This window comes from Pezoporus occidentalis, unplaced genomic scaffold (assembly GCF_034315485.1).
Source record: "Pezoporus occidentalis ecotype Australia unplaced genomic scaffold, CSIRO_AGI_Poc_V1 ctg32, whole genome shotgun sequence".
Taxonomy (NCBI): Eukaryota; Metazoa; Chordata; class Aves; order Psittaciformes; family Psittacidae; genus Pezoporus; species Pezoporus occidentalis.
This window is the reverse complement of record NW_026915158.1, coordinates 322,025-347,945: the sequence shown is the minus strand read 5'-3', so window position 1 is coordinate 347,945 and position 25,921 is coordinate 322,025. Positions and strand designations below refer to the sequence as shown.

The window sequence follows — 25,921 nt, the reverse complement described above, 5'->3', positions numbered from 1 at the left end:
CTGCAGAATCTATCCCAAGATATCACACTTTGATGGAGAGCAAACGGAAGGAGCCTAGACCCCTTGCAATGCCTGGGATGGCCAGGCAGGGAGGTGCACCATGGATGCTCATGAGGGGCAAATTGAAGTCATCCTCTGTCTGATAAAAAGTAGCATTATTGCAGTGCATGGGAATGTATTTATTGCTTTTAACCACTTTTTTTCTGTGGCTTGAAGCTTAATACAACATTGCTCATGGAGTGCCTCCAGCTTCCCAGGTCCTGAATAGAGGAGGGAGGCAGGGTGTGATGAAGAGCAGGTCATTACTGAATAACGTCTACTAAAAGTAATAGTGTAAAGATGATTCTGCAGGAAAGGGGGAAGATGAGGACCATTGGAGAGCAAGCTGCTGGGTGTTGGTGGGGCCATCTGCAGCCCCAGTAGCAAGGGAGCAGCTGGCACTGGCAGCCCCAGCCCCGAGCGGGAGCAGACGCAGCACTCGCCAGCCCAATTACAAAAGATGGTCTGCAGCCAAAACACAAGCCCTGCAGCCAGAGAGCTGGGCCCAAACACAAGGTCCTCGTCTCTGGAAGGGCTTGCGGGGAGACACAGCGAGTGGGGAAGAATGCCCCAAGCCCTGAGGAGGCTTTGGCAGTCTTTCTCTATATTCCTCTACGTAGTCATACATTTCCACGACTCTACATTGCACTCAACAAAGCAATGAGAAGAACAGCCTTAGCAGAAGAACACAGCAAGTAAAACCAGGCCATAATAATTAAAAATTTAGGGTTGGTAACATGTTAGAAATCTGGCAGGGAAGTCATCTCAGACATAGCTGGCCATAACTGGGGTCTAGCTTATGAGGCAGTTTTGCCCAGGTAAGCATTACATAGGGAGGTAAAAAGAGACCTGCTGGTCTTTAGAAGAGAAGGCTCCAGGGAGACCATATTGCAGCCCCTTAAAGGGGACTTATTATGAAGATGTGGGCAGACTTTTTAGTAGGGCCTGTTGTGACAGAACAAGGGGTAATGGTTTTAAACTAAAAGAAGGTAGATTTAGACTAGATAGAAGGAAGAAACTTTTTACAATGATGTGATGAAACACTGGAACAGGTTACCCGAAGAGTTCACAGATGACCTATCCCTGGAAACATTCAAGGTCAGGATGGACAGGGCTTTGAGCAACCCAATCTAGTTGAAGACATCCCTTCTCATATCAGAAGAGTTGAACTAGATGATCTTTAAGGTCTCTTCCAACCCAAACCTGCTGGAAGTGAGCACTTGGTCCAGGTTATCGCCTTGTGTTGCTCCTGAGTACTCATGGTGGCAGGTTAGCTGTGAAACACCCTTGCAACCCTGTAGCAGCATGGTTCCTGTTGAGAAGTCCCCTTCCCACCCACTGATGCACCCCTCTCTGAGGGACCTGGAGGTCCCTTCCCTTTCCCTGGAGTCTTCCTGACTCCCCTTTTTGAGAGTTTTGTGCTGAATATTTCCAGACTGTGATACCTGCAGATTATCCGAGGTACATGTTATATATGTTTGGAAATGAAACAGATGAACATGGCATTTAATCCTTCACTGATCTCATGCCTTGAATTTTAATCTTTGCTCTACTACTGACTTGCTTTTTTACCTTGAGCAAACCACAACAGCTCTCTGTACCTCAGCCCACCCATCTGTTCAAATGTATCTGGCAATGCGACCCTTTCCAGCTGACCCACATTTTATGGGATGGCTGAGAGTTTGCATTAACCTGTGATTAGATACTAGGACACTGTCAGATGAAAACAATAATTATGATGTTGCACAAAGAAAGTATAAAGCATTCCTGCGTTGAAGTGTTGAAAGTACTAAATATATATAAAGCATCATATATTCCACAAACACAGCAACACCAACCAGAACCAAAATCCAGATCATTGGGATTTCAGTGCTGGGAGTGTGATGAATTATAGGATCCCAGGTTTTGTCAGGAGCAGGGACTAAGCACATGAACTTGGGTACTTGGTAAGCAGTAATAAGATAATAGAGGAAGCGGGAGGGGAGCAGAAGTGGGCACAATTCTGTCCAACTGCCTCGATAGTTTCTGCTGCAAGCTGTTGAAGGTGAAGTGCTGAGAGAAATTTGAAAGTCCCATGCTTCATGTAGTACCAGGGACCTGCAGAAGTCCAATGTCAGGAGACAAGTATGACCAAAGAGAAGCTTGCGTGGTTTTCTTTAAGTGAAGGCCAACTTTTGTACTCCAGCAGAGAATTCTACTGTAAAGGTATTATTCTAAGCAGTTATGTTGATTAAAGGTAACTGGAGAGATGGAAACATCGGCAAGATATAGATAAATATATAAATATGTAAATGCATAAAGGGAAGTCAAGTGTGACTCCCTTTCCTAATTGCCTAACATGATTCCCACTAGATGCATAAATTACAGCTCCTATTAACAGCACTATGAATAATAATCAGTTTACTTTCTGGCTTGTATCTAAATATACTTTCTATATGATTTCATCTTTTATTCAGCTGTTTAAAAGCAGAACATCTAATTACGGTTCCTATTAGTCTACATTAGCTTTTTTTTTTTGCTACAGAGCATGTGTGATGACTGATTTTCTAAAAACAGACAGAATTTTTTAGCATATGGAAAAATCATGTTATTATTAATACATTCCCACATGACTCTACATTTCAATTCCCTTAATTATTTAGTCATTGCTGATTATGTCTTTTCACAATTCATTATCCCATTTCCTGCAACGTGGGCATTTTATTCATTAAGTGTCAAAATGAAGGGCCTGACCTCCAGGAAGATAATCAGGAAATAAGTGGCAGATATAAAAGGTCTGGGTTTCCCTTAAGTGCTCACTTATTTCAGCAGCTATGCCATGTTTTTAGTAAGTGGTGACAGAAATGAACTGTTGTTGGTAATTGCAGAAAGGCGATGGGCTGCCAGTCTGCATGAGCTCTGTTTTTCCCCATGCGTGCTGTTCACATCAGCTGATGGTTTCTGCTGTGCAGTGACAAGAATGGGGCAGCGTGACAGCAAAGCAGCGTCAGTTATTGTGTAACGGCACAGAGTAACACTGCCTTTCAAACACTAAGTGTTGGACAGTGATGATGGCAGAGAGGCTACTTGGATTGACCTCAGGAGCAGGGACTTCAAGGGCTCTTGTCAGCCTTCAGGTGGCTCCTGCTCTTCAGGAGACCACACAATGCAGCTCCCTCTTGTTGAAGCCAGACCTCTGGTGAGACAGAAAAGCCCAAGCCAGCAGCCCAGGAGGTACGATGAAGGGTCCAGCCTAAGGTTGAGACCATGAAACTGGAAAGGGACAGCCCCTGGGTTTCAGGCCAGGGGCTGTGTTTCAGGGTTTCACTGGATTAAAGAAAGGTCAACGCTGCTCCTAGATGCAGAAGCATGTGCTTCTGGACATCTGCACAAGCCTAGCCTCAGCCACTCATGGGCATATCAGTGCCCAGAAACTGGATGCTGATGGAAAAGCACCTCCCTTTGTAAGCATCCCTCCCTGGCTTCCCACAGCTGCTGATGAGCCAACGCATTCGAAGCTGAAGGAGCTTGGCAGACAGATGTGTCACTTTTAGATTTTAAAAGCCAACCATGTAACCTGTGAGGAACAGGGCTGTGACATCAGTGCCCCTCTTTTCCTCTGCCACATGGTTGTCAAATTCCATCACAGCAAAAATAGTATCATAACACAACCAAGTAACAATTATTCAGCACATACTCACTCAGAGTAATAATTAAAATAAGAATGTGAAGATGTTTTAATTAGCCCGAATAGCTGCTAATAAGGCCTGGTAATTTTACAAAGTTGTGACTAAATGTTTGTGGTATTTACAATGCAAAATGCATACACATGGGTATCCCCATATGTGTGCGTGCATATATATAAAATGCATATAATATGTTTTATTTATGGGGTTTCTATGAGCAAAAATTAATTTGAGAAGCTTTAACAGACATTACATTAATAGACAGCAGTTTCCTAAATAGCTTCATAGCTAGACAAATCCTTTACTAATGCCATTTCATTTTCTACCAGCTGCATGCGATTTGCTTTTGATCTGGCATGTGCTTCGTTATACATTATTAAAGAGCCAATCAGCCTGCCCCTGGAGTTAGCATCCTGCCCCCTGCTTGTTTTTTAACAAATTTCCTCTTTTCTTTTGTACCACAGTGATTAATTGTTTCAGCCAACAGCAGCACTGTTTATGATCTGAGTCATTGACTTCAGACCATCTTAATCTCTTGTTAGGCAGGTTTTAATGTGCTGGGAATTTACTTACAAGCTTTTATTTATAGCACAGTATCCTCTCAATTTCTTACAACAGCAAAAACAAAACCTGCAAATAACCCTCCATTTCTGTTTTCAATGCTTCTGATTAACTTTTAGGGGAGAGAAAAGCCCAACCAAACCATGCAAAACAAACCAAAAAGGCAGAATGATAGACACTTATTTATCAGAAGTGTCTCGGTTTTTATCCAGTTGTCTAGAGCAAACCTGTTGCCTTCCAATGTTTCTCTGCAGTCAGATAATTTCTTGTCTGGGTTATTTTGTACCCTCTGGTTGTCTGCAGCAGTGCTTTTAGATGACTTACTTATTAAAGCAAACTCCTCTGGGGCTTCTAAAGTCCTTACTTGCAGCATCCTTATTTGCAGCACGGTTGGCAGAGAAGCAGCTTTGATTTTTCTGTTAATACTACAAAAACTCCAGCTAACTTTAAGATCTATGCTGAAATGCCTGACCTCTTTTCTATCTTATAATAGCAATTGAAAAGACTCTTTTATTAAGCCAAGTGCCTGACCATTATTGTTTTTTATTGTGCTGTAGTTTTGTCTGATATTAAAGGAAAATGGTTTAAGGTAGAGAGATGAAGCACTAAATGGATTTAGTTATCAAAAACTTTACGATATCTTAGCTTGCTGCAGGAGTAGCCCAAATAGATTTTTTTGGGAGCATTTTTATTCTTTTCTAAGCAAAAATTATATACCTAATACAGTACTCTCCATCACATGGGCAGTGCCAAGGAGTACAGGCTGGAGATCTAAGTCTGCTTAAACAAATACTGAGAAAAGTCAGAGACAAGGTGTCTACAGAGCCCAGCCAGGGTGACAAAGAAATGAGGTTAAGGGTCAGGCTCTGCCATGTCAATTTCCCAGGGCATCCCCTTTAGGCCTACTCTAAGGAATTTTGCTTTTCTAATGCCTCCAGGTTTTCTCTTATGTTTTCCTTTTGCATTGCAATGAATCAATCCCCCTGACTTTTCTACATGGGGTAAATAACAGGTAACATATAAACTTTGGCAGAGGGAAAAGCACAGCAGCAAATGTCAATGACACAGGGAGACAACTCTGCACTGCTCTAGGGAGTGAGGAGATTGAGCTCTAACTGGTTTTCTGGGATGCAGAAGAGATAGGTAAGAACCAGGATCCATGTGCCTTCTCCCACTGGTCACTTTTCCAATATTGTGCTTTGTTTTGTCTTTCTTGTATGTATTTTCAACCTCATAATTTTTCATACACACTTATCTCTGTCCACATTTGTTCCACCTCCTAAAGCCACACTGAGCATCCTATTATGGCTCCTGAGCTTGTCTGTCTCATTGCTGCAGTTTGGGTATCAAAGCTTACTTTGATAGACACCTTTTCATCTTCTTGATCTTTTCCCAAAGGCAGGTTATCAGTACAGACTATGCTTGTATCATCCAACTAGCTTCTTTTAAATACTGCCAAACGAATAGCTGGTGGGCCAATAGTAGCGTCACGTACTACTACTTATTTCTGGCTTTTTTCTTGTTGAAAAGTTTCCTATATACAATTTCCCAGTAATAAACTGCAATCACTCTTAACTTTAGTCATAAAAAAAAACGCTGTTTATTTCAGCAAAGCATCTGGGATGCCTCTGTAGTCAGTGGTACAGCTTGTCCCATCCTCTGTACCATGACTACCTAGGGGGTTTAACTTCACATTCATAACTTAGATACCTATCTTCAAATAACTACAACAAGGTGAGATAAATTCCAGCTCAACTTATAACATTCATGCAGTAGAAACCATCTTATTTTAAATGCTTTCATTTACTTTAGACTTTGTTAAACCTGTATAATTTAACATGTCATGTTTCTAACAGGGAACATGTTAGCAACTTCACTTTTACAAATTTAATAGAAAGCTATCAGCTTGTGTAGAACCAGCAAGACGAGTAATAAATGTTACAAGAACAGCTTTAGGCATTGCATATTAATAGCCGTGGTAGTATTCACTTGCAAAGCCTTGGTTCTATGATCAGCCACAAGATAATTAGTAAAATTATCCCGCAAATTCATTATCTTGACTCCTTCCACTTGTGCATTTTATTCATTACATATCAAAATGAGGAGCTTTGCCTCCAGACAGATCATCAGAATGTAAGTGTCAGGCACAAAAGGTCTGAACTTTCTTTAAATATGCTTTGGTAGATGTGACCTTAAATAGTTTTCGTGCTAGCAAGGAATTTACATCCATTATTCCACACAGAAGAAACCCTGTAATTTTGCAGTGAAATGCAGTTGTGCATTTTATAGGCTTTCTTGCACCTTAATTCTATTTTGAGATAAATTACTTAAGTATCAGATAGTTCTGGAACATAATTATTTCTTTCTGGCTTAGTCTAAATTCACCTGTAGTGCTTTGCGTTGCTCACCTTGTCCTCCCACTACCCAGATCCAAGAATCAGCAGAGCTCTACTGAGACTCCCTTCAACCCATTCATCCAGGGGATTTGGGGTGAAACTAAGCATCAGGAAAGTTGCACGGCCTGATTTATGCAGTTCTGTTGCCCTGCTGTAGAGTTAGGACACAACCAGGCGTGTGAGATCAGAAGTACCACTTTGCTACCACCAGTTTAGATGGAGTCAGACAGACCAACAGTGTTCTTAAACAAACTATTTCATTTTGCAGATTCTTATAACATGCTTCACATTTTAGATCTGCCAGGAGGCTCATGCATTGCTCCAGCTCAGAGCTAGTTTAGCTGTCAGTGCTGTGTCTGTTTTTCAAGGGGTGCTCAAACTGGCTGCCTCTCTCACTGACCTGGGGGCTAGTTGCCTGCTCCTGTTAGGCTCTCTGGAGAGTCAGTGGATGAGGGCAGACAGCAGCATGAAGGTGATTCACACAGGAGCCTGACTTGTTGCACACCAGAAAAATAGTACAGCACTTGGCTGGACTGACCCTGCAGCCATCTGGGTTCAGAAACAGCAACAGAGCACAGAAGAGACAGCGGATGTGAGCTGGAGAGGAATGATTAAGGTGGATGGGCATGTGATCAGCTACATTTTCAATTCTACCTCTGCTGCCCTCAGCATTTAATTTCCCTTTGTCTCACAGAACGCTTAATTTTCATACACTTTAACACACTTTAAGTTGTAGTTTTAAAGTGCTTTTATTTTGGGATATGAGCTTCATAAAAACGCATCTGCCAAGCCAACAATGCTTTAAAATCCTTGTTTTGTTTTTTAAAAACACACAAAAAGCAAAGCAAGGACTTTACTTGTGAGACCTGATTCTATGATTACTGCAGAAAAACTCATGTGTAAGATGAGACATGGCCTTAAAAATTTAGAAAGAGTGGTATCTTTTGTGCAAAAGTTGCCCCAAATCCTGCATGGTTCCTAGGATACACTCTGCAATGATTGCCACTCCAATGGTTTTTGGCCAAAATACAGGCACTTACACAAGATGCATCATGGATCAGCCCATTTCTGTGTGCATTGATCTTGCTGGTACTCTGTTTAGCTGGTGTGGCTTTTCCTGTGCCACATGACTTTTGAATTATCTTTTACCCAGTAAGGGGTGTGAGAAGGGACATTCTCAAACTGGATTCACAGCCTTGCACATCCAAAAAGCTGCTGCAGCTCAAATGCTGCCAGGGGTTCTGGGAGAATACCCAAACCAGAGGCATCCCTGGGCAAGCTGGCTCCTTCCCTGGTGTCATGGGTTCAAGAGACGGGACACCAAAACCAGAGACCCCAGATCCGTGTTTGTTTCAGCTGAGAACTCCCTTTACCTGCCCATCCAATCTGTGTGGTTTCTTCTGGCAAAGAGGGATAGAGAGAGGCGTAAAATAGCAGACTCCTGTTGGTTTTAAATTAGAACTCACTGATATTCCAAAATAAAATAAAATACAAAAAAAATAAAATAAACCAACAAAAAACAAAGAGAGAGGAAAGAATAAAAAAAAAAAATCCCTGAAAGCTTAGATGACAAGATATGGAAACATACACCACAGAAACAATATCTGATAAGGAACAGCCTTTAGAGAAGGGAATATTTGATGATTTTGGAAATCTGCATATGTATAATTTATGAATTCCTTATGGCTGTTTTTTTGCTGTATATTATTTTATATTCAATGTGCTAACAAGGCAAGGAAAAGAAGCTAATGTCTGTCCATGGAAAGGTCGATGATGAAAGATTATCAACACCTGAATAGATTTTACCCAGGGAAAACAGAAGGTTAAGGGCCATTTGTTTTCCCCTGCCTCTCCACAGGGGTCTAGATTAGGATAGCAGAAAATCACAGACAAGAGAAAAAAGATATCAGATACTAAGCCTGGGTCTTAAAAAAAATCACAGAGCCTAAGTGACTCCTGTGAGACTCCAATGGCCCAGAGACAAAAGCAGCTTGTTTAGGAGAAAAGAGCCTGGGGGCAGCTCTCTGAGCAGGGAGTCACTAAAGAGGATGAAAGAGGCTTCTACCCAAGAGGGAAGGGAGAGGAAAAGCCACGCTGAGCCTGGAAGACAGGGTGGAAATGTCATCTTCAGATACAAGGAAGTTGAGGAATCACAGCATGAAATTATGGGGAAATTTAGATGAGGCAAAATGTGCAGATCTTCTATTGTTTTGTGTACAGATGTATGCTGCTCTTCCAGCTGATGGGGAAAAGCCCCCAAAGTCTATTTTTGGGGGGAATTACTTCAGTAGTTAGTTACATAACATAGAAAACATGAGGCATATAGTGAATTTGGGTAGCTTGCTCAGGCTAAGGGAAGCTTACATGCCTGTTGGCCCTGTGTGGTGGGCCCAAACCCAGCAGGCTGACAACTGTCTGTCCACTTGGAAAGAGTCAAAGGTGCCTGGAATTGTGAAACTGAGCTCATGCCCCTGTTCCCAGGAAAAAATGTTTTTTCAAGCAGTGTCGTTCTTACACTGTAGGCTGCTGCAGCTTCCAGCTGCCCCATCTGATGAACAAGAGGGAACCAGCTGCCATGGCAGTAACTATATTTAGTAGTCTATTCTGCTATTGATGCATATATACCTGGTTCCTATCGACTTTAATGAGAATTTTTCTGACAAACCACAAGGAGAACAGGCCTTTTAGGATTCAGTTTGCACTAACAAAATGTCTATGGAAAATTACCCTTTTTTTTGTCCATGTTAAATTATTCCAGCTTTTCATTAATACTCATTAAGTTTCTAAGGGTTGACATTTTTAGCAAAAAATAGTTTTCACTGACAGAAAAAAAGCCACCCACATAAATGAAGAAAATGTTTATTCAATTTAATAGGCATAATTTTCTCTTTTGGTGCTCAATTCAACATCAGGATCTGAAGTCAACAAAGGTTGGATCAGGGTCTACAATTTTTTTTAATTGGGCTCTTCTCATTTACACTGGAATATGTTGAAAACTCAGGGCTATAATGAACCATTACATATGCGCACATGCAATGCCAGGAAAGTTAATAATGTCTTGAATTTTCTCACTATTTATTCATCATTCATGAGAAAATAACAAATAACTTGATAATATTAACGAAAAAAAAGCCCGTGGAAAACCCACACAGCTGGATAGAAACTTTTTTGCTGCACGAAACCCACTTTCTCTCCCACCAAGCTATTGTCATTACCCTGAATAACTTTTTATCCCCCGAGGGTAAAATGACAGGCTTGCAATTTCTATATAAAATTGCATGTTTTTTAACTAAGGTTTGTATTTAAGCCCTTTAATGTCTGGTTGACTTTAAGTGTAGTCAATATTATTGCAAAGAATGTATATTTTTAATTAATTCTGTTAGCAAAAATTCAGCTTTATCACCATCCTCATTATAAACTGTACTGTGGTACTGTTTGTATGACTGAGAGTCCCATCATTTAGGGCAACATCAATAATTTGTACACAAAATAATTGTGTCTTTTCCAAATACCTCACTTCTGAAGCACACCTGATAGCATTTTACTTCCTGAATTACTAAATCCAAAATAACTCTAAGAATGATATAACACACCGTATGCAGTAAATGGCATTTAGTGCTAATCATAAAGAACAGATACTATGGCATTTTGGTTGGTGAAAACTTGATCAGTATTCAGTCAGTCTCTCTTAAAATATTCTATTAACAGCACTTTGTGTCCTGCAGACAAATGACTGTGTATATTCTTGTCTTTCGTTCAAAAACAGGTTTTAACTTTCACATTTTCAAAGAAAAAAAACAACCCAATATGTCTCAAAGCCGATAAACTCCAACGATGAAAGATGCCAAAAGATACAGAATAAAAAATGCTGGAGATTTTCAATCACAATTTTTACATTGTGGCTAGAGCTGTATTCTCCAAGTTCTTTTGCACAAGGCAGGGCAAAGCCCAGAAAATTGTACAGAGAAGTTAGATCACACCTCTCTTACCACACCAACAGGACCAAATACCTGAGTGCTATGCCACAATTGTTCATGTTGTTACGTCACTGACACCAGTATGGTTTTGACTGGCACCAGCTCTTGCATAGAAAACTCCTGCATGCCCAGGGGCTCTCCCAGTGGGCAGCATGGGTGAAGGCACTCTGCTTTGTGGCTTAGCTCTTTGGACATGAGCCATGCTATGCTGATTGGCTTCAGGGTAAGAGAACAGTTATTAGTCCATTTTACTTATTAGTATAGACATTGAAATGGAATATTCTTGAAAGTGACTTAATTTCCTTTTAGCAGACTCTTCTCCCACAGTTTCCTTCAAGTCTTTCTACCAAGGGAAGCTAACTGCTAACTCATGTGTTACTCCTAAATACGATTAAATAAGATTAACAAGAGAATATTTGTCTCAGCTCCTCGATGAGGAAAGCTGCCACACTCAGACATAAACAGAACTCATGCTTCCTGGACCAGATTAAAATATGACAGGGATGGGAGAATTCTCACTGATCATCTCCAGCTGTGGAAACTCAGGTACCACAGAGGAATTTCCTAGATGTAAGAACATGTCTACTGAAAATACTAGCTTAGGAGACAGGAAAAGTTGTGTGGCTGAAGTGCATGTCTAACGTCAGCCGCTAAGACTCACAACTCGATATAATGCTGGTTTTCAGAGACACATATTTAGGTGGGGATGGCAGTAGGTTTGTCACCCTATGGGCTCACAGGGCAAACCATGTCTGCATCCTTAGGTGTTGGGGATGATGGGCAATGACTGCCTGGACCTGTGGACACAGCTGCAGTCTACAGGCCAGAACACATGCATGCTATGGGAAGCCCTCTGTCTCTCCTTCCCTTGCTCTACAGCCATCTCTGGAAACACAGCAAAGAAAATAGGAATGTTAACTTGGGTGGCAAATATATCTAGTTGCACTGTCTGATAAGTCTGTTTTCTATTTAAAGTCTGATATATATATTTTCTAGTATAAGTCTGATAAGCCTATTTAAACAAGGAAGAAACCACTGTCGCCATAGAGTTTATTGGAGGATGTTGTCATCTCAAGTCACAACTCCCTTGTGGTCCTACATTGTTTTGAGTGAATCTTACCAAGCAGGCAGAAAGTAGGTTGTTCTTTAAAGGCAGCAGCTGAAGACATCAAGTCCCAGGCTCCCAGCAGTGTGGTTACCTGCTATTACCCAAATTTTATTCTTTCATTAGGACTGATAGCACAGATCCTTTCTGGTATTAATATGCATAATTCTGTTTGCTTCAGAGGAGCTATGTCAGGGATATACAAAATGAGGATCTATCTGGCCCTTTGCCATTAATAACAAGGAATCAATTCTCTGTGTTGGAACAAGATGGTGATTGAACCTCTTTTCCAGCTTTGTGAAACACTCTGAACAGAGGGAAAAATTAGCAAGTATTTTACTGTATTATTTCTGTATAGCAGAGAGGCTGGATAATTCATTCTGGATTCTCTCTTGCTTTGTCAAATGACAGGGTGTATACACTCACTACAAAACAGCAATTTTGAAAATTAATTCCACCACATTAGCACAATAGTGCTTCACCAGCTCTTTTATACTGGCCTGCCTTTTCTTAACACAAAGTCTTCGGTCATCCGCTACTTATGTTCTAAAAAGAATGTGGGTCTCTTTCCTCTCTATAAACCTATTCAGTTGAAACCAGATCAGATTTTACTGTATTTGAAAATGTCAGTGCCCCAGCACATGGCTGGGTAATGCCACAGAAAGTGCCTCCATGTCCTGCAACAGGACCTGGAAGACTGAAAGGAAGATTACCTCTGAGTGTGGTTTCTTGTAAGTCTTATTCCCACTATGAGAGTTTCCAACTTGATATCCTATTTCCACTAAACTATTTATAGTTTTTGCCTTTTTAAGGTATTAGATTCTCATTCATACTGAGATTTGTTCAAGTTCAAGGTCTAAATACACAGCATATTTCAAACCTCAAACTCATTTGAGACACTATTTTCAACAACAGAAGTGACAGCAGCAAAAATCCAAGTGTGACAATTCAGGGGGGCTGCCAATGTATAACTAATCAATGGTTGGTTGACATTATCACTGTTAGTGTAGTATTTTAGAGCCATCTTACATGGTGCTTGTACCACACTCTACATGTTAAGGGCCAGGAAGTGATGTTTACATGTCTGAGTTTAATGAGCTGGTTTGAAGGTTATCGACAGTTGAAAAACACAGTGTGGGCAATAAAAAGGATGTGCCATGCTTGATGCCTAAAACAGGAGGAGTTTCTGTTCAGATGAGCTAACAAGTAACAGATCACAAGGAGAGAGACTGATGATCTGAGAAAGCCCCAAAATGGCCAAAAGCTGTGAAAGGCAATCTTCCCCCAGTCTTTTGTATTGACAAAGAAGTAGTAAAGAGAGCCTGGCTGCAGCAGACAAACATAGAAGGTCCAAGGCACCACACACAGATTGTGTATCCTGAAAGCTGCCAAGGTGTGAGGAGTCAAGGGGATGATAGTGTACACAGTTATGCCTCCTCTGTAGTCATTGCAGCTTACATGGACAAAGCCAAAATGTCTTTAGCTATCTCTGGTACTGCTGCTAATTTCGCTGTATCAGCACAAGGTACCGTATGGACTTCTAAGTCTCACTGAGAAGCTGGAGAAGCTCCAGGCAAAGCCTGCTAAAGCTCCATGGTGCTGCCATCCACACCATCAGTGGTACCCAGGCTGGTGGTAGGAAAGCAGACCTAGGTGAATTGCTGCAGACAGCAACTGCTGTAGAAAAGACACTGTACAAATGAGCTGGATGTCATGGTGTGGTAAGAAGGGCAATACTAATAGGTGAGTATTGCAGGTTGGATTAGATGCATTGAACTATGGCTTAATATTGCTGGGACTTAGTGCCTTGGTTGAAATAACATGTCTTCCAGACACTTTTGGGAATGCTTTTTCATTTATTTGAGTAAGAAAGACAAAAAGAATAATACTTAAGAAATGCAATGAGCAGTATACATCAGCCAAAATAATGCTTTAATTGCTCTGACTTTTAGGATACTAAAACCTAAACCATGCTGTGAAAGTTCTCCTGAAAGACTGCAAAGAAAACAAATGCTACTTTATGCATCTAATACATTTTTAATATGATTCTGACACTTTGGACTACTTCTGTATTCAATGAGAATGAACAAGAAAGGTAGCGCCAGAAGACTGGGGCTGCTTCTAAGTCTCCATGCCTTCCCTCTCCCCCACTGCCCCTCTTTTTCCTGAAGTAGTTGTGTTCCTCCTGAAACTTTTCCAGGAGTTTCTCACCAGGCTCAGTCACAAAAGCCAAATCAAATTTCCCCAAGAAGGTGCCGCGCTGAGGGTGGCCTCCTCACCTTCCTCCCAATTGCCTAGCAATTTCATTCCAGCAGTGAGACTGCAATAAAATGCTCTGCTAGCACAGAGGTAGCTGTTGCACTAACATCGTGCAGCAAAGTAGGTCTCATTCGACCTGTAGGCTTTTCCCTCTGCTTTGTAAAGAAAGAGGAGTGTTTAGAAATATACTGCTGATTACCATATTTGTGTTCTGTAATTCTTCACATGTCCAACTCCACCAGGAGCTTAACTGCAGCCAGTGGGATCTTGCAGTCATTAACATTTACAAGGCAGCAGTTCACAGTTGTTGAACTAACAACCTACCTCTAAGAAACTGATTTTTCTCCCCTCTAAGTATTGACACGTGCTCCACTGACTGTGATGCTTAATCACAGTGACAGTGTGTTTGGTAGGATTTCATGTTTTCACAGGATTTGTCTTGTGCAGGCAGTTTCTAATTTACCTCTGCTCTTGTTTTAATTCAATCAGCTGATGGAGTGCAGCTGATCTCACAGCACATATGGCTGTTCAGGTTTGAAAAAAAACTCTGAATATTTGATGGGTTGATCCTTAATGCTTTCTGCTAAAGAATTAGCAAGCCTGCTAATGAGCCAAGGGATCCCAAGTGGGGAAGGAGAAAAACACAGAATTAGGTTCTGTTTTCATTCAGGTTTTTATGATGCTCAAAGAAGAAGCCCTATGCTTTTCACATACTTCATTTTCGCAGAATAGAAAGATTCAAGTAAATTACTCATCAAAGCCATCACAACTAAAATGCCATGTTCTCATAAGTGGATGTCTTGTGGCCATGGGGTGTCACAACCTATTTGCAAGGGCACATAGAGGTGCTCACCCCCGGTCAGGAGGCTAGGGGCATCAAGAAAAGTTGTCCTTCACTTGAAGGGATGTTCACAGCTAGAGATTCAGTACTTTCACTGCCTCCCCATCTGTTTTTTCTTCCTTGAAAGAAACTTATTTGTCCCCCATCCCACACCCCATCTTGTCTCCCCACTGCTCCATACCATCCCAAAAGAGGTGGCTTCTTCTGTGTAAACTGGATGTGCTTGGTTTTCCTCCAGCCCCTTTGCATTCGTGTTGCTCCATCAGCTTCCTGCTGTCTCTGCATCCTGTAGTCAAATACTGTTTGCAAGCCACTCAGACTGTGTCTGTCTCTTCCCAGTTCAACGACACCTCTCATGTCAACACAAAAAACCCAGGAAATTCAGAAGCAATATCTTCAATAATTAAAAGCTCAGCTTGTCTGTGGGTTTCCTTTCAACAAATCTACCACAACTCTAGAAAATTGCAGCTAAGAGTGTAAGAACAGCCAGATCAATCTCCAACCACTTATCTTACAAACCAAGAACTGTCTGCACTTGACACACTCCCTTTCTCCTGAAATCCATAGCAAATATTCTCAAAGTACACCTGATATTGGTTGCAACAGTTAACTTAGTGGAGAGGCAGGACTCCTGCTGCTCCCATGTTTTGCAGCTACTACAGCAAAATAAATGTTTACTCCAAACCCCACCACTCATAACAAAAGACACACTTGCACACACTAATAAAATCATCAAATAGAAATCAGCCAAAATTACTAATCCTGCTTAGCAAGTGTGCGTTTTAGAGAGGAAGTGACTAGGTCGGCTTTGGCTGTGTCCCAGGAACTCAGGCAGCAACTGCTCCGGGCATGGGGGAATAAAGGATATTTCTGTAGTTTTAACTCTTATTTTCCACTTCAAAGTTCTTTACCATGTCCTCCACCAGCAATGCAGAAGCTTACAAGGAACTGTCTTTTACAGCTACCATCAAGTAAAGATGCTTTTCTCTCTCAATTTGACATTACATCTATAACTTGGTCTTACTGGAGTTATTTACATCGAAGGCTCTCTTAGAAGTTTTTCTGTCCTCAACGTGTGTGCCTGCAGCTGGACAGAGAAGTCACTACACTTTGAAAAAGTTGCTATAAATTAGTGCACGGGGTTAGATAAGGTTCAGGATTCCTGCAGTGATTATAAACTCAGCAGGAGTCCTTACAACAGCTCCGATCTCGACAGGGTTTCTGTCTTGTTAATCAGCCTCCTTCAGGACTGGAAGCAGTTCTGTGTCTCAGCTCTTGGGAGCTTTCCCTGGAAGCTGCAGTTTTGTGCAGAAGGATCTATCAATTTACAAAATCTACAGACCTCTGATACATTTGGTAAAACAACATCAAAAAAGGGCTAGACTTAAGCCGTTGCACTCCGCGTTGCACCAAACAGCACAAAGACTATAAATTTCTCGTCACAGTTAATGCAAAACAAGATTTGGTGATTGTAGAGGTATGTCTAAACTGATTTTGTGGACCAGGTCCAGGTGTTCCCTCTGGCTGTGTCCTGAAACCAGAGGGTGACAAGATCTGTGCACACACCAGCGCTTGTCTCCTCTCACCTGCTGGGGGAAGTAAACACAGGGAAGCAAATGAAGCAGACCTGGACATACTTTCTACTGCCCTTGGTCTTGACCAGGGAAACAAGGATGTGCCATGGCAGTACCTATCCCTTGGAAAAGCTACACACTGACTTGTGCAGGGAACACCCTATCCTATCTAGAAAGAGACGATGTTTTCTTCTTTGTGTTGTGCAAGAGACAGCTAAAATAGGTTGCAGCATTCATTAAAGAGATAAATTTTAAGCATCTTCTTCCTTTTGCTGAATCTCCATACAGTAGAGTGGCCCTTCCACACATTTCAGTGTGCCATCTTTTCTTAGGTGAACACAAGGATTGCAGCTCCTGTGGCTTTTCATTGTCTGCCTTTGGGTACCCGTACGAGAACTGCATATATTCTCCCTGAAAAGAAGCTAAACTGTGGCTCTACAATGCAAACAGCACCTCCAGCAAAAACATGGAAATGGCATTCCTTATAAACAGTCTGTTTCAGAAAAAACAGAAAATTTGTGTTAAAACTAATTTGCAGTTTTTGTTTGGGCACAGAGAGGGCTGGAAAAGTCTGGATGCCAGTAAGTTAGAAAAGTGAGTAGCAATGGCACATTATTACTGTTGTTGTTTTCACTAATTATCGTTAACAACAACCACTGCTGATTCAGATTTGTATTGCGAGAGTACTCAAGCACTACTTTTGTAGTACACAGCAGTTCCCTGACACAGGACGTTCACTTTTCAGGACAAAGTAGAGCAGATGGATATATCTGACCTGACCAGGCACTACAAAGGACAAGCGTGACAGCAGTGTTCAAGCATAAGAAGCAGTGGCATTAGCCTGACCTCACTACTGGTTTTCCACAGTCCTTGTGAAAAAGGAGGTTCTTAAGAGAGGATCTGAAGACAGGTATGGAGCTGACTTGGAAAGCGTTCAAAGCTCCTTCCAGATCTGATGGTAAGCATGGAAGTAGTTACTTGATGTAAAACTTTGCAACATTGACATGGACATTGGCATAACCAGGTAAGCTCAAGTGGGAGATAATGTTAACATGGTCTGGTAGACTTGACACCTTAAAATCAGAGACAAATAGCTGTATTTTATGCAATAGAGAAGGTGACAGTGGTGAGATGTAAAGACAAATGTCTTTGGGCAAGATGTCAAGCTAGGAAAATGATCTGCACAGCAGCATGAATGGAGGTGGGTAACACTACATTTGTCAAAACCAAGGAAAGGATGTTGCAGCAGCCAAGGTGTGCAATGAGAATTTGGAGCTGAGATTTATACCTTTGTTAATAAAGAGCTTCACCTAGAAATGCTGTTGAGTAACATTCAGCAAGATTTCCATGTAGTCTGACATAGGAACATGAAGTTCAGCATAGAAAGTGATACTCAGGATGCATACCAGGAGGAGGGGCAGATTTGAGAGGTTACCCATGAAGACTGAGGATTCATGTGAGAACGAGAGCCAGGGGATGAAAACATTACAGTCTCTGTTTTAGCCATGCTAAGCCTCAGCAGATAGTGAGCCACTGATGCAAAACGTGGCTTTTGAGCTGTGTGTTGTTTTATTCCATTTTCAATGAAAGTGAAAGAATATGTGAATCCTCAGGAAAAAATGGTATTATCCCTCTGAGGATGTCCTGAATGTTTCATCATGAAGCTTTGCAAAAATATTTCTTAAGGAATATTCCCAATGGAAAAAAAAAAATAAAGACCGCAGCAACTGTGTTCACTGGTTTGGAGATGCACCTTACCATCCCTACTCATACAGTGCATTTTTCTTCTTAGCTGCACTTCCTTACATATCCATGTTCCTCTGTGTGGAAGGAACCATGTCTCTTCTACATTTTTTGCCTAACTGCACAAGCCACATTGCACAACTTAAGGAGGAAGATCAGCTTCTTTGACTCTTCTTTCTAAAAGCCTTGCATAAAAAAATGGGTGCATAGGCCTCACATCACATCAGATGAATTCATGGTATCTGCTACTAATTTGTAACAGAACAGCAGGGACTCAGGCTAAGGCTTTTTGAATATGCAGTTCAGCCCTACAAAACCCTACTTTGTAAATGTTAGCTGAGTAAAAGCTCTGCCAGTGAAGTCATAAGCAATACATCATCATCACCCATCAATAAACTTAAACTGGACAAAGAATTAAAAGCTGTATTTAACATATTCAGGGAGAATGGAGAAATGCCTTTAGGAACAACGCTTAATGCACTACTAATCTCTAAACCAAATATTTATAGCCCTGTAATTTATAAACAGTCTAAAATATTTGGGTAGTGGATATGCAGGAGGTGGAAGCGCACGCAGTAACAGGGAAGTTTTACCATTCCCTCTACCTTGTTTGGTGTTTCAATCACTATTATATTGGATTTGTAAGCACTGTGAATTATTGAATGATCAGTTTAGAGAAAAAACCCTGAGAAAACCCCACTAGTTAAAATATATGGAAATGTTTAATTGTTTATAAATTTGGCTGCCTCAGAAAATAACCAATACCTAAGTTGATTTAAGCCAAAATCTGTCTGGATGTGTATTAATTTGCTTCATGAAAATAAACTGGAAATTACTAAGAGAAAAGAAATAATAATGAAATATGGAAATAACTATGGGTTTTGCACATTGTCATCATATAATGGACATAATAGGCATAATGACATTACATAATGGATTCTAATTAAATCCAAGTGGAAAATGACCTTCCTAGACCTCCCTTCAAAATTAAGATTTTTGACAGTCATGATTAATGGAAACATGCACTTTGCATGGTTTGTAAACCTGAAACATCATTGTACATTTCAGTTTATAATTTATCCCATTATCTGCTTCTGCATGCATGAAGGTCAGCCGTACTGGCACAGAGTAGCAGTGAAATCCAGAGCCTCTGAAAGGTTGCTTGCAGAGATTTTTCAATTATTTTTCATGAGGAAATAATTTTGCCTACTTTTTCCTTAGAAAGATGACAACCTAAAAGACTAATATTTTTAACACCAGTGATTGCTATATCCTTGCTATTCTCTTGTCTTTTTAGAGTAAACAAAATGGCACTGGAAAAAAAATGTGGGTTTTTTTTTTTTGTTAAGGACTCCTACCCGCAATATTTCTTCAACGCAGCTGTTATCCCCAGCTCCACTGTCCTGTAAACAAAATGAGAAAATCGTTTGTTTCTGTTTTAAAACAAAATAACAAATAGCAGGTTTGAGGATATGGTTGTCACATGAAATATATTAGAACCTCAACTACACTTTCAAAATGAGGCCAAGTCTTTCCAGCATCTCAAAACTTGCACTGCTTGAAATTCTCAAATTATTCCCCATCAGCACAACAGAGAGATGTAATATTTGCATTGTTTACATGAATGCAGCATATTTGTATAAATTCATAGGATTTTGTTTGCACCACTTTTGGGTGCGGTTCCTGCTGTTTTGGCTGTACTACATATCAGTAAGTGTAAGCAAAACAGTTACTGCATATACACAGATCCAACATGTGCACTTACTTACATTAAATAAATAACATCTCTCTGCATCCTATGTTCAGGAGAGACTGCAATGCCACTGTCTATGTGACAGTATATAAGGTGGTGAGTCGCACCTGTGATGCTTACGGGAGTGATGCAGAGACTGCAACACAGGCAGCAACACTGAGCATGGACAAGGCAGCACAAGAGTCTTATGAAGGCTACCATTTCCTAAAATACTGTCCCTAAACCCACCTGTATGTTGTGGCACTGAAGGCACAGGGGAATTCAGCTCTCCTGAATGGGATGGCTTACTCCACAGCCGTTCTGGAGAGGGGAAATAAAAGATCTGGTAGATCAGCTACTTCCCTATGGGAACCATCCAGCTGGTGCCTCACCTGCATGCTCGGCTTGGTTGTTCATTAAGACCCAAACTTCTGGCAGCAAAGATGAGACAGTGTGAGACACCAGTCCACCATACCTTGCCCCCATTTTCTGTCTGCCCCCTCCCCACAGTTCGTTTGGGCTGCCCAGCACAACAGGGAAGAGGGGCACACCATGGATGGAGGTACTGGTGCTGACAGGGTGCCTGTCTCCTACAGAGCTCCACGGGTTACGGGTGGCTGGTGCATCAAGCAAGTTTTCTTGGGATTTATTTCTCCATGATAAATTCCCTGACATTTCCTCAAAGAAAGGTTTTCCTCCTTTTGTGGAAACAAACTAACTCAGAAGCAGAAGACTGGGGCTTGAGGTCTTCCCACATGGGGAGTAGGGGATGGAAACAAAACCAATATGATTAATTACTGTCCACAAAGAGCTAGCAGGGAGGTGAGCTTGGTCTTTGCCTCTTGTTTTCAGAAAAAAACCTGAGTTTTCAGGTGACCACCTGGAGAAATATCAAAGCAATTTCATTTTCCAAAGTGCTGAGCTCTTCTGACCTGAAAACCAGACTTCTCTACCACTTCCGCATTTGGTTACCCAAAAAATCACAAGGCATTTTCAAAAATTGATAGTCTGTGCAAGTCCTGCTCCTGGATATTGTCACTGTCACTCCCCAGCCTGAGCTGAGTGACTGAGGAGGTCTGGATCCACATCTACTTATAGCCTACCATCTGTAATTAAGGTCAGAAGTATGACAGCCATGCATATGCAAAGGGAACAATTCATGTTCCATAATTTTTTGTGGCTGTTATTTCATGCCAATTCATAGAAAGTAGTAAGCGCTTTATTTAATCTGCACTGAATATGGCCCTTGACTGCTAAACAAATGAATCGAATTAACTCTTTTTGGTGCAACACAGTCCATTGGCTTTACAGTTCACCAGGAGTTATGCCACAGATTTCAAAGGGAAAGGAAGTAAGGATGCTATAAAGTCAGTCTTTGGAGAATTACTCATATTTGAACTACAGATGCTGAAGAGAAGCTGCAGCCTTGAGCAGATAGCTCTGTTCTGATTTCAGCCCTGCCTCCGAGGAGCCATACAACACCACGTGCAACCTTCCTGTTGCTGAAGCAGGGTGCAAGTGCAAGAGTTCACGCTGCCAGTGAAGCTAAAAAGACAGACAGAAACACTACAACAATCTTTGGGTATTTAAAAATTTTAAAAACCGTATTAGCTAATTTTAACTTACCTCTTGTCTGTGGGTTTCCCTCCATTTTCTCCCTTTCCTCCCCCAGACCCTGGCCTATGACTTGGTATCCCAGTAACAACAATGGAGAGTGTAAATCCATCCCTCCTCATGAATGCCTTGTTTACATAGCAATGATTTTTATTGCCTGACCTCAAGTTCTGTATGCTAATCCATTGCCATCTTAGAGAAGGAGGGATGAGATGACCTACCATCTCATGCTGCATACAATACTTTGAACATAAAGTGAAATGACACTTTTTGTGAGGAGATAAAACTACTGAAGGTAAATTTGGCAATAAACTATTTCAGACTTGGGTTTAGAAACAAGCTTCTGTTACAAAATTAAATATCCTTCCTTGAAGTGTAATGAAATAACACTCACCAAATACTCATCATTAAGAAGTGGCACTTCCCATTACCACAGAACTAAAACTTTAGCTATTCTCCCTGGCACATCATATCTCTGGGCAGGGAATAAAAAAAAAAAAAAAAAAAATTCACATCTCTCTTTCAAAATCATTACACTGCCTTTCAAAAGGCAAAAAAAGGTTGTAAACACAAAACCAAAGACAAGATATGCAAAACTGAAACCATATTTGGAAAAAAACCTCTATTTCTAACTTTTCCTCTTTCTTCTTTTTCTTTTTAGTGCCATGTATAATTTATTTTTGCTTTGAATACTTCTAAGGGTCTTACATTACTGTTGATATTAAACTTTCTAGAATAAGGGTGGGGAACTCAAGAGACCATGCTCTACACAAAGCAAGCAACTTCAATTTCATATGGCCTAGGACCATGTGATTTTTTTCATCATGGTATCATATAACGCAATGCAGAGTGTAACTGTGGGACCTAAGGTACGTCTGAAAAGTGCATGTAGATGTTGGTATGGAAAAGACTTCTCATTCTCAATTTAAAAGCTCTTTTTCACCTCCTCTCTACTCACATTATTGAGGAACCCACACTGCCAGGGAATCTGGCAATCTGAATTTAACTTCATGGCCATATTTTAATTACAAAAGATATCAAAGCTGGTAAATATTTCTTGAAATATGAATTAAAAGGAGAGTTTGCATTACCTGCAGGCAACAAATACCACAGAGCACTTGAAATGTTATTTGCATCAGTGGACTAGCCTGATCCAGACACTATTGCATCCGTACCAGCTGCATGACGCAGCACCTGCATGAGGCTGATGTCGGTGGTGCTGGCAATCTGTGCAAAGCACTCCCTCCACCCTCTCAATAGCCTGCATGCCACACTATACTTGTGCAATAAATGTTTCAACTACTTTAAAAGTATATTAAGCAATTAAAACAAAATAAAGGTTTTGAGGCTGCTGTTTCCAACTAAGCCAAGGAGGTGCTATTATTCTGATACCGATGAACCCAGGTCATTTGCCTCCCCTTGCATTTTGTGATCTGTCATAACAAATTCGCCTCACTGAACCTTCAGTGAACCATGAGTGAAATACTGGCAAGTCTCGGGGAGCTGCTGGGGGAAGTGGGCTCCAGTCTCTTCTTTCTCCAATGCTGTTCCCATTACCTTCGTTCCTCAGTCAGGGCAGCCTGAAGAACACCAAACATCTGCACACACATGCGGCTGGCATACAGTCTGGCAGGAGGATGAGAGGAGCTGCTGCTGAGGATAACGGCAGTAGCTGCTGAAGAAATAGCCGGGAGCATCGTGTGGCTGATAACGCAAGCAGCTAATTACCATGCAAAGCACAGAGAACTGTAAGAAACAAGACTGACTAAAGGCTACATCAGATTCTTGAGAAATGGGATGTCATTTCAAAAAGCTACATCTGTACATATTTTATTTCAGTGCATTAGTTTTTCTTCCCTTACCAAGAGCCTTCACATGGAGATACATAAAGAAACCTCTCAGAAAGGAATTGCCTATCATCTGTGATGTTTCTCCCTCCTTTCAAATCCTTGTGTTAAGGAAAGAAAGAAAAATACTCTGCAAGTATCTATTTCCATTTTAGTCTAAGAGATTTTTATGGTGTGAGGTTTTGGTGCTGTTATTATTTAGACTGTGCTAAGTGTTTTTACAAAGTCTCCAGAAGTTACTGGATTTTTTCTCCAGTATAAATTAGGCATGATTAAGATCTTCTGAAGGCCAAGGTATGTATTCAGCCTCTTCCAATTAGTGGGAGCCAGGCTGGCTCTGTCAGCACTTGAACATGGAATCTGCACTTGCCGGTCATCTGCAACCAGTGGCATGGCAGCAGCTGCCACATCTCCACCCTTCAAGTACCATCACTGCCCCCAGGCCAGGTCTCCACCTCCCTGTGCTGCACAGGCACTGCACCACATTCCTTAAGGTGGGGCTGTGGGATTCCTCTAGGGCCAGAAGGGAAGCTTCCGGCAGTGAACCTTGGCAGACAATAACATAAATACAGGATTAAAAAAAATAGGAAAAAAGGGAAAAAAGTCCAGATTGATGGACCTTGATCTGAAGGCATGTTAGAAATGCTTCTTTGTGAGGCAAGACCATAAAAGTATGGAGATACACACACGCACGCACCTATAACATTATCTACATAATCCATTTGCTAGAAATGAACTTCCAGTATGAAAACTATAAGTATTGAGTTGTTGACTTTTTACTTATTCGTACTTGTGGCCACTGTCTGTTGGGGTGTGAAGAGCCATTGCCCCCAGCAAAGTTTCACTCGTGAAATAAAATGTTGAGATTTAACAGGGAGATGTGCCCGAGACCAGACAGGTGACTTCTGGGGTTTCTGTGGAAATACAGCCAGGTAAAGGTATTTTTTTTGAGAGATCATTTGCAGATGCCCAGGAAAGTTTTTTTGACATTGACAGCTTAACTTGTTGATTTCCTTATATGTGCTACATCTGCCAAAAGGCTCTTTATGGGATGGCTGTGCTGAACCCACACTGCTCTGGAAAGAAAAGGCAAGACTCTACACCTTAGGAAAGGTGAGCTGGTTAAAAGATTAGACCTCAACCTGGTTAAAAACTGTGCACTTCACAGCCCTTAAGCACAGAAGACTCCTTGTCTCTCCCTGAGACTGCAGGCAAGCAGGTAGGGCTACACCAAGGAAAGAGAAATGAAGAGATGGTTCAGGAAGCTTTATTTTCTGTTCTTGATATTTAAAAGCTTTACTTTGCACTTGTGCTTATTCCATACTTCTGATTTGGAGTGCAAGTGGCCATGGTCTGTTGATACAGTAGTTTTCTCCTGCATTTCTCATTTCTGCAAGTAGGAGCCATTTCGTTTTTACTACGAGGAATTGCTACTGCTTCCTTGGACACAGACATGTGCAGGAGGGAGAAGGGATGAATAGATGAATTCTCCTCAAGCTCTGTGTCAGAAAGTGTTGCACTAATTAAAGTTATTAAATCCATCTAATTTACAGTCACTGTTAATAAACTGTTACCCTTAATAAGACCATTCTCTTTTGAAATGCAGCTTTCATATTTACTGTGGGATTATTTTTCCTACCATGGGATCTTGCAACATTGTTCTTGGTTCAAAAGGGAAAAGGAGAAAGGTTAACAAAGATTTTATTTCAAGAGAAAAAAAAATTAATAAAGAGCAAGTGATGAAAGTCATCTAGGCTTGCTTTAATGAAAGTATCTGGCTATACTAATTGAGGGTCTCAGTGCAACTGGAATATCATGATAACCCACTCTTGTACTAAGTACAGGGAGATGTTCTGGCTAATCAAAGAAGATGAATCAAAAATATCTGTAGATAGAGAGAAATGCCAAACGATCCAACAGACTTGCTGTGCACAACAGAAAGGAGACGGTAATCTCACAAGAGTACATTTTGCTCTTGATGAGTGATACTGGCTCAGAACAGCCTGATCAGCAACTCTCTCACAACCGAGGCAGGACAGCAGCTTTTTGGAGAGCAGAGCCTCGGAGAAGGAAGACTGCAGAGGAGTTTATAAAGCCATAATCCAGAGTGCAACAAGCCTTAGCCTGAGCTGGCCCTATATGCAGACCTGAGGGGCCTGAAGCATTCTGCCTCTGATGTTCAGGCTTGAAGATGGATTTACTGTGGATGTATAAGTAAAGGCATTCACCATATTGTTGGTTTTGGTTTATGTTTTTTGATTATTGTTTGTTTGGTTTTTTTTAAGTAGCAGCAAGATGAGATTAGAGCACAACTTCGTCAGTGCATGCCCATGATCTGCCCCAGAGCTTGAAACATCTCCTGCCTACCTAATGTCTGACCTGAACTACATATAGAAAGGCCAGGGTCAGAAAGTGAGGTGACGCTGAAGAGCGACCATTTGGATTGCTGCTGAGAGCTTCACTAGAGGTCAGGCAACTACAACCCATTTTGGAGGGTGTTTAGAAGTACAGTGTCCAGCCATGTGTGGAGAGGTCATCTTCAGAGCGATAAGATGGTTCAAGTCCAAG

General features: G+C 41.2%; 1 protein-coding gene across 4 annotated transcripts in view; it reads right to left on the bottom strand.

Annotated features, from left to right (window-relative positions):
- The window catches only part of AFF3 (ALF transcription elongation factor 3), a 321,011-nt gene that overhangs the window by 155,177 nt on the left and 139,913 nt on the right, over positions 1-25,921 (bottom strand). For 3 of the 4 annotated variants that reach the window (XM_062628534.1, XM_062628535.1, XM_062628538.1), the window contains exon 4: positions 19,519-19,563. The exons of the other annotated variant lie outside the window; for it this stretch is intronic. In XM_062628534.1, the coding sequence (XP_062484518.1) occupies positions 19,519-19,563 (45 nt within the window). The remainder of the gene's footprint in view (positions 1-19,518; positions 19,564-25,921) is intronic. 4 annotated transcript variants of the gene reach the window in all.